This window comes from Montipora capricornis, chromosome 5 (genome assembly GCF_036669925.1).
Source record: "Montipora capricornis isolate CH-2021 chromosome 5, ASM3666992v2, whole genome shotgun sequence".
NCBI lineage: Eukaryota > Metazoa > Cnidaria > Anthozoa > Scleractinia > Acroporidae > Montipora > Montipora capricornis.
The window spans coordinates 5,579,894-5,589,893 of record NC_090887.1 but is presented as its reverse complement, the minus strand read 5'-3'; the positions used below and the strand labels follow the sequence as shown (position 1 = coordinate 5,589,893).

General features: G+C 37.7%; 1 protein-coding gene across 1 annotated transcript; it reads right to left on the bottom strand.

Moving 5' to 3' along the window:
• Positions 1-3,622: 3,622 nt before the first annotated feature.
• LOC138049242 (uncharacterized) lies at positions 3,623-4,597 on the bottom strand. Its single transcript, XM_068895422.1, has one exon. The coding sequence runs from the start codon at positions 4,439-4,441 to the stop codon at positions 3,914-3,916; it is 528 nt and encodes a 175-aa protein (XP_068751523.1). The 5' UTR covers positions 4,442-4,597; the 3' UTR covers positions 3,623-3,913.
• Positions 4,598-10,000: the final 5,403 nt, after the last annotated feature.

The window sequence follows — 10,000 nt, the reverse complement described above, 5'->3', positions numbered from 1 at the left end:
TTTGTTTCGCGAGTAAACATGCAAGGTAACTTGATCCCGGCGCCCGCTAAATTCGATGTCACTGTCGATTTTGCGATTTACTTGTGCAGCCAAAAGTACAATAGAAAACTTAAACGTAGCAAAAATCTCCCAAAATGTTTTTCGCTGAAGGTAACTTTTTATATTCTCGGTTCCAAATTTAAGTTGTTTTCATGTCGCAAATTTTGTTGCTGATGGCAAAATATTTTATTCTCGATCGACACTTCATGAAAACGTCATGACACTTCATGAAAACAGTCTTTAGAAAGACCAGTTTTCCTTAAAACTTTGTATCAATATTTATTTACTTTTGCATCATTATTTGTTTCGCATAAAGCAGGCTAACAAAATCTGTACCTGGCTTGGTTCGCATTTTTAAGCGTTCAAATAGAATTTTCGATCCTATGTTTTTGACGGCAATACCTATATTTTGAGGTCACCAATACCTTTATTTTGAGGTCACCAAAACAATATCTTGTACTATTAGCGCTACATATTACGCAAAGATGACTTGAATCTCCTGGAAAACAAAACGTAGCTCAGTTGACAGTTGTACAGCGCTGTGTTACTGCGTTACCACACGTACACATTGCGTGCCTATTTTTTTGTGTTCTATTGGTTTTTGCGAGCACCTGGCTTTGTCTTTCCGAAAATCGGAGTTTGTTTTTTCGAAATTAAGAGAATTTCCGAAATTGCTGAAATTGAAGTTGATGGAATATACGCCAACTGCCAAAGACAGTTTTAACATCGCAATGTAATGTTTACTTCCTCCAGTATGTATTCTTTTGATTTTGTAATGAATTTGCGCAAGCATTTTATGACAATTACACGATGATCGTCACGTAGTCACGCAACGTTCTCATTTGCTTGTTTGTTCGTGTTGTTGTTAATGTTGTTGTCTGACTTTACTATAAACGGTTTGTAGTAAAGTCAGAGTCGCATGGGAACTTGTCAGCCAATTATATTTGGACGTCAATTGATCGATTCCATTTTCACAATAAAAAACACAACAGCATTGACAACAATTTTTCGAAAGAAGCAAATGAGACCGTTGCGTGACGACCATCGTGGAACTGTGGCTATGTTTTCTTTCGTTTTAATTGGATTGCGGAGAAGGTTTTTACGAAGTAAGCAGTAAGATGTGGTTTTAAAATGTGAAGCCCAGCGAGACTTCAGTGTCTCTAGGAGTACCCCTGCAAACACTCCAATTTCAGTCGGAAATTCTCTTAATTTCGAAAAACAAACAAAGATGTCCCTTTCGTAGCTTCCGTATGTTCCATATTTTTAAACTAATTTCCACCATAAATGAAGGAAAGATGCCGAACACTCGAAAATAACAGTACAGGAGAATAACGACAAAAACTGAAGCAAGTAAAAAATTATAAGGATTTGTACGGGAATCTCGATAACAAACTGAAAAAGATATTTACCGTACCTGCAAAAGTTCAGACTAAAAATGCCGTATTTTATTTTCGTGGTGAATTTCTCACTTTTTGTGTGTTTATTTGCCTGATTGAATGCGGTTTAAGTGACTTCTCAAATTTCCGGGTTGTCACTTGTACCTAAATAAAGGAAAGGCTGGAAAGTAATTTCTGCCTTACCTCACTTCTCGCCGATAAAATCACACTTCTCCGGCATCAGTCACGCTCAAACTCCGGCGATGGCCACACGGATAAATTTACTTATCCTTCACCAAGTTTCAAGGTCCAGCGAGCATCCATTGCTTAGAAACAGCGAAAAATATTCAAATTTTCAAAAACTTCGAATTTTGGCACGGCTGGTCAACCGTTCACCTATTTAATTCACTTAATAAATTCGTATTCGCAGGGGGGTGACAGGTTTCCATTTTCCGACACGGGAAAAAAAAGGGAGAAATTCTACTCGTTTTTCGACTGGATTCCCATATGGCAACCCAGTAAAAAGAGTTTCTGAACTTTTTAAATTTTTAATTTTTTTTAAAATTTTATTTAATACCGTACCATACTTACATCACTAACAATACTAATACTTGCACCTACTATACAACATAATTAGTATTAGTTCGCTTGCACTGCTTACAATTCTTACCAAAACAAAAAAACAAAAAACAAAAACACCAGAAGAGGCTAGCTTACTGCTGTCAATAATTTAGGTTCCAAGTTTAGAAACTCTCTTTCAAGAATTTCTAAACTTGGGAGGCCATGTTTGTTTACTTTCTAGTACCAGGTTGCACCTGGTCAGGAAAATATATATGAAGCCACCTTAAACGCACTTCAATCTGGATGACAAACTTTATTCACAAACTTTACTGACAAAATTGTCTTATTAGTATGTATTTATGACATAATTTTCATGGGGAACCCCCTACTTTATTTCCGAAAATGTGAATATTCAAACGCACTTCAATTAAAAAACAAAACATATTATATGAAACCATCACAAAAAACCATAACAAACCTCAATTATCTGAACACGTAGCTATTTTGCAAAAAGAGAAGTGTTCAGAATTGGTTTATAAATGTCTTCGCTTTGTTTCATATTAATAAAGCCACGTGAAAAGACCAAAACATACAGTAAGTAATATGCTCGACAAATGATAACATATAGTTTTACCAAAAACTGATTCCATGTAAAACCTCTATATGCAACCAGAATAAAAACCATAACATACACTGAGAATATAGGGGGTCTTCATCGCTTGAAAAGCCTAGCTTGGCTTCGCTAAGAGTCGTTTTTCTACGGCTCTTCCCATCGACCCTTTCATGTTTAACGCTTGGCCTTTTTTTGCGCTGCCGAGAAGCTACTTGAATGATGCCCCTCATATCATGTTAAAAACCCATATCGTTATACCAAAAAATGATAACATATAGTTTTCCAAAAATAGATGACAATAATATGAGACCGGAATATAAAACCAGTAGTATATGAAGATGGCTTGATATGAGCGCAGTTTTCAAACTGCGCTCGTACCGCAATCTTCTATACTACTCGCTTCCTAATTCTATTGTGCATTGTGCAGCACAGAAAAATAAATGCTACCCAGATCAAAACTCGGAATACATTCCGAGTGAGAAAGACTGAAATCTAACATGTTTTATAACTCGGTGCCCTCACGGGCCCGAGTAATAAGCCCTGATATAGCTCAATACATTTTTACCTTTCCCAAAACTGGTGTTCGCTAATAAAATATCCGTTAACTAGTCTATATCGTCTAAGACTGCAGGGAATCCAGGTTGTGAATATTCCAATCCGGAAGAGTTCCCGGGACTAAGATCGCAAATTTGCCTTAAACGGAGCAGTTCTGAACTGATACCCGCCGGCCACTTCATTTAAACAGTGTGGCTTCTGGCTTAAAGAAATATAACAGTGGTCGCTATTCTTATTCAGCGAGATGCAAATAAGTGGCCGCGTATTCTGCACTTGTGCCCTGTTAATCCAAAATTTAACCAAGAAACACGTCAAATATAGCTGTGGTCTGTGTACAAGTAGCCTGGGAGCCTGCTGTGTGCTGCGGTGCGGTGCGAAGCCGCGAAAAGCGAGCCGGCTTGCCATAGAGAAGGGGGCGAATCTTGCGAAATGGAGGAAGACCAGTTCACAATTCACTGAGGAGAAAGCCATGAGAAAGTGTGTTGACTGACACATTTATTACAATACCACTACAAAATACAACTCTACTCTCAAACTACCATGGTTATTCTCGAACAATTCAATTTAAGACAATTAAATGTACATTATGTTTCTCCTTGATCCATCTTTTTCGGTTTCACTTTGAATTGGTTCCTTAGTCGTGGTGAAGAGTAAAGCATAACACAAATAAATGTTACGGGCACAATGTGAAGGTCAATATAAACGAAACGGAGTAAGAAACATTGAGTACTTCTGTTTGAAAAACGGAAAATACGACAATACGAGTACTTCAACGCGTAACGGCGAAGAGAAATGAAATGATGCCGGCGAGTAACAACAATATTTTCGCTTTATCTCCATCAGTCAGCTTCTGGGCACCTTTCAATCCTATGGCTTCGGTGTACATGTTGCAGAAGTCCTGGCAGTTTTTGCAGAACTTGAAATAGCTTCCAAATTGCTTCATCACCGCGACTGCTTTACCGCTTAATTCCTGGCCCGTGGCTTCGATCTCTCCGAGGAGTTCCATCTTGGCCTTCAGAGACTTCTTAATTTCTCTCGTCACTGGGTAGATATGCTTTTTACCGTCTACTGTGATGAAACCAAGCTCTACAGAGACAAAATGCTCGTCATCCGAGGTAAGAACAATGGATTTGTGTGCTCCAAAGCCGCTTCCGCGAATTGAGTAAACTTTATACTTCAGCTTCAAGTCTAGCTTAGGCAACAATCCTTTCTTGTCAAGCTCAATCAGCTGCTTTTTGTATTCCTCCAAATATTCCTTTGTATCGAGCATCGGTTCAGCGAATACATCTGACGACATGACGAAGGTTTGGTCTCCTTAAACCGCACAAAGCCGATCTGCACAACTCGTGTCTTTTCGATTTCGAGATGACGAACTAAATATATTTTCATTCGATAAAAATATATTTGCATTCGATAAAAATTATTTTCATTCGATAAAAATATATTTGCATTCGATACAAATATTTTCATTCGATAAAAATATTTTCATTCGATAAAAAATATATTTTTAGTCGATGAAATATATTTTTCCATTCGATAAAATATATTTTCATTTGATAAATTTTTTTTTTTAGTGCGATAAAAATAAATTTCATTTGTCATGTTTTCATTCGATAAAATATGTTTCCATTCAATGGAATATTTTCATTCGATAAAAAATATATTTTTTATCGAATGAAAATATATTTTTTATCGAATGAAGATATTTCTACCGAATGAAAATTTATTCCATTGAATGGGAAACATATTTTATCGAATGAAAACATTATAACAAATGAAATTTATTTTTATCGCACTAAAAAAAAAAATTATCAAATGAAAGTATATTTTAAAATATTCTTATCGAATGAAAATATTCTTATCGAATGAAAATATTTGTATCGAATGCAAATATATTTTTATCGAATGAAAATAATTTTTATCGAATTTTGCTACATTTCGGCAACCATAGCCGGAAGTTCCTAAATACCCGTGTTCTTATTCAAATTCAGCACCAAGACTGACTTCGAAACCGAGACAAACCGTAAGTCGAAATGTAACCTGCGATCAGGCTCTATTTTAGTTTCGCGTGGTACGTAATGTGGAGTTGGCGAAACGAAAAATAGAGCCTGACCAAATTTAACCTGCGATCAGGCTCTATTTTAGTTTCGCGTGGTACGTAATGTGGAGTTGGCGAAACGAAAAATGGAGCCTGACCAAATTCCTCTTCGAAATTCCTTCCGCCCACTTTTTTTGATTGATTGACATGTCCTTCATCGGCCAATCAAATTTACTTCCATTACACCAATACACGCGTGGACGGCAGATTCACGCTATTTTGTTTTGACCAGAGTTAATTACCGTGGGAAGAATATTATAAACGAATTCGAAAGTTACCGTTGGCTTTAATTTGAGAAAAACAAATAAAGCATGGGCAGGAGAGGATGGGCTCCTGGCATGGGGAATGTTTTCTACCGCTATATTGCGGCAAAGGCCGGTGTAATTCTCCCTCCGAACTTAACTGAATATGCATCCTACTTAAGCTTGACATCTTAATTTGTAATTGAGATAACCTAGCATTTTGTCGTTGGACGGTTTGGCAATAGATTTTTAAAGAAAAAAAAAAGAGAAATACATTATTCCTTTAACGTGTTTGCCCATGAAGGTTTCTTTGGTGATTTTTTCGGGTAATATCTTCAATTGCAGTGTATTTCTAGAATTGCGCGCAGTAAAATCATGATAAGTTTGGCTGTTAATTTTTTGATGGAGTACGAACAGTAAGATGCACTCGCAAAGTTTCTTTTATTGTTCTACAATTGATCTCTCTGGAAACATGCCATTTTAGTTTCTGGAGTGCGAGTTTTAAGTTAAATCAACTGGAAATATTATGAAGTGTGCAAACAAACCGTGTCATGTACAGTAAATAAATAAAGCCGTTTGATACACAGATATTCAAAACATGCAATCGTGTAACTTGCGATTTTATCGGCATCTCCTCCTGTTGATATATATGTCCCTTGTCTCATCTAGGAAACCAATATGCATCGGCTTTCATTGCCATATGAAAGAACCAGCTATTTAGCTTTCAAAACATCAGGGAAGTTTGTGCCAAAGTACTTTCAACCATATGGCCACAGAGCTCGACAACGGAATCGCTAATTTCACTCGTTCCAGAGATTAAAACCCGATTCTGGACAAGTTATGAGATGTTTCAGATGGCATATCTCCATTGATACAAATACAATCAAGTTGCACCGTCCACGGCATTGTAAGAACAAAAGGGAGCAAATTTTTTTGTACACTTATGGCGGATTAGTCTCGAGGACTTCGCGAGAGCTCCGCGCAATCACGATGGCATTTTCACTTCCGGCGTTTCAACAGCCAATCAGACCACGAGTTTGGTCGGCCAAAATTTGGCCGACCGTCGGGAATTCTTCAGAGACTCGGTCAGGCCCAATTTTAGCGAGCGACGACATAAGAGAACATATGGGCGAAGCTAAAAATGGGCCTGATCGCAGGTAACCTGCGATCAGGCTCTATTTTAGTTTCGCGTGGAACGTAATGTGGAGTTGGCGAAACGAAAACCTGCGATCAGGCTCTATTTTAGTTTCGCGTGGAACGTAATGTGGAGTTGGCGAAACGAAAAATAGAGCCTGACCAAATTCCTCTTCGAAATTCCTTCCGCCCACTTTTTTTGATTGATTGACATGGCCTTCATCGGCCAATCAAATTTACTTCCATTACACCAATACACGCGTGGACGGCAGATTCACGCAATTTTGTTTTGACCAGAGTTAATTACCGTGGGAGGAAACGAATTCGAAAGTTACCGTTGGCTTTAATTTGAGAAAAACACATTTAAAGCATGGGGAATGTTTTCGACGACTATATTGCGGCAAAGGCCGGTGTAATTCTCCCTCCGAACTTCACTGAATATGCAATCTTTTAAGCTTGACATCTTAATTTGTAATTGAGATAACCTAGCAATTTGTCGTTGGACGGTTTGGCAATAGATTTTTAAAAAAAAAAGAGAAATACATTATTCCTTTAACGTGTTTGCCCATGAAGGTTTCTTTGGTGATTTTTTCGGGTAATATCTTCAGTTGCAGTGTATTTCTAGAATTGCGCGCAGTAAAATCATGTTAAGTTTGGCTGTTAATTTTTTGATGGAGTACGGAACAGTATTAAAGATGGACTCGCAAAGTTTCTTTTATTGTTGTACAATTGATCTCTCTGGAAACATGCCATTTTAGTTTCTGGAGTGCGAGTTTAAAGTTAAATCAACTGGAAATATTATGAAATGTGCAAACAAACCGTGTCGTGTACAGTAAATAAATAAAGCGCGCCGTTTGATACACAGATATTCAAAACATGCATTCGTGTAACTTGCGATTTTATCAGCATCTCCTCCTGTTGATATATATGTCCCTTGTCTCATCCAGGAAACCAACATGCATCGGCTTTCATTGCCATTCGAAAGAACCAGCTATTTAGCTTTCAAAACATCAGGGAAGTTTGTGCCAAAGTACTTTCAACCCCATGGCCACAGAGCTCGACAACGGAATCGCTAATTTCACTCGTTCCAGAGATTCAAACCCGATTCTGGACAAGTTATGAGATGTTTCAGATGGCATATCTCCATTTATACAAATAAAATCAAGTTGCACCGTCCACGGCATTGTAAGAACAAAAGGGTGCAAATTTTTTCGTACACTTATGGCGGATTAGTCTCGAGGACTTCGCGAGAGCTCCGCGCAATCACGATGGCATTTTTTACTTCCGGCGTTTCAACAGCCAATCAGATCACGAGTTTGGTCGGCCAAAATTTGGCCGACCGTCCGGAATTCTTGAGAGACTTTTGGTCAGGCCCAATTTTAGCGAGCGACGACATAAGAGAACATATGGGCGAAACTAAAAATGGGCCTGATCGCAGGTTAGATCGCAGGTTAGTCGAAATGGGCCATTAACCTCTTTTTGCTTTATTCAGTTGATGATAAGGCAGATAAGCACACACGATGCCCGAGTTTGTATACGCATGCAGTATTTTGAGAATCAAAAAATAATTGGCGTAAAACAAGAATTGCCAGGAGCATAAATACCAGTTTACTACCTTTATCGGGAAAGGCCTACTGTCCGGAGAAATGTTTTTGTCACCTAGAAGAATTTGATCTGTTCGGATATCTAAGCTGAAAATTGAAGTGTCCGAAAATTTTAGGGAATGAAATCTACATTTCAGAAATTGCTAGCTGAACGTTACCTTCCAGGGAACCAATTGCTCATCCGAAACTGCTAGGTGACCTTTTTAATTAAGAGCCAAAAATTACAAACATACCCTTCGGAAAACGTAAGGGACTACTTTTCCCTGGCTGCCGAATCTTTTAGGTGATCGTTTAGTAAAGAAACCTATAGCTGTTTGCAACGTAAAACCGAAATTGTTAAAACAGTTTGACTCTCTCGAACACATATTTCACTCAAGATTATCGTTGGGTGCCCCTGTTTAGCTTGCAGGGTTTTCATTAGAAGCCGGTCACTGGCGGTATACCGCCGTCTGTTTGTCAGAAAATTTCCTGTCACCGCAGCTACTCTGCCTTGATTAATTTCACTCAAACCCTTGTAAAAGACAAGAGTGGCTGCCGCTTACATTGATTAGCCCAGGCATCTACTTCAAAACAGTTATTGAAACCCCTGAGCTTGTTCATTTTGTTTTTCCATTTCAGACCATGTGATGAGACAATAGTTAGAGAACAGTTTCTTTCATCTTATGCACATGCTTTTGTATGAACAACTTATGAAAAGAACAAAAGGAGAATTCCCTTGAGAAAATCACGTGGTCTGAGATGGGAAAACAAAACGTATAAGCTATTGAAAGAGGTCAATTCTTGAAAATGATTATTGTAAGGCTTATCATTTTAGTCTTATTGACCCGTCAATTCACTAATGCCTCCCATTGCCGATGCTTCTGATTTAAAAATATAAATATGTATTATACAGTATTCTTTAACTTTGTACACATAACTTTTTTGGTTAATTTAAAGCATCACACAGTGATCATGTTCTTATGCTCCTGTGAATGTTCTTGTACTTCAATAATTGGAGTTGAATTATTCGTTTTCAAAACTTGCTTTCGAAATATTTTTTAGTACAGACCTTTTTGTAGATACAGTGGCCATTTTGACTTCTATAGTTTCGAAAGACATTATGGGATTCTCAGGAGGCAAATATTAACTGTTAAGACGAAATCCGATAGAAAATCGAGCAATTTCAGTTTTTAGAGGACAAAAATCTGGTACCAGAATAATGTTAAGTATTTTACAGTCCTTTTTACCTTTTCTTTAAGCTAAAGATATGAAACAATTTCCATGGGAACGAGAGAAATTGACTTTCAAAGTTCAGAGAAATTGTGCAAACACAGGTAAAATTTCATCATCAGTTTCATTTCACCAGTACTTTCAAGTGTTTCGTACGAAGTTCAACAGTTGTTTTTGACGTTTGGTGTTGCTAGAAATGATTATTTTTGAGAAGATATTGCAAACAGTATTACAGAAGTTTGCAATACGAAGTATATAATCTTGGTACTAGGGTTTTGTCCATTTGTCAGTCGAACTTCTGGTGGATTTCGTATTTTGAATATGTATTTGCCCCCTGGGCATCCCATAATAGCTATTTGTAACAATAGAAATCAAAAGGGCTGCGGTATCTGCAAAAAAGTCTATTGCTTGAGTTGAGGCATCGCTGTCTGAAGAAGTGGCACATTAAGTGATTTGGGGGAAGTTTGTGAACTGGAAACCGCGGCTCTTATAAAGCACTCATTTACATTCGTACGTCATTCATGCTTCAGAAGGTTATAGTATTTCAACCGAAACGTACACACAAGTTT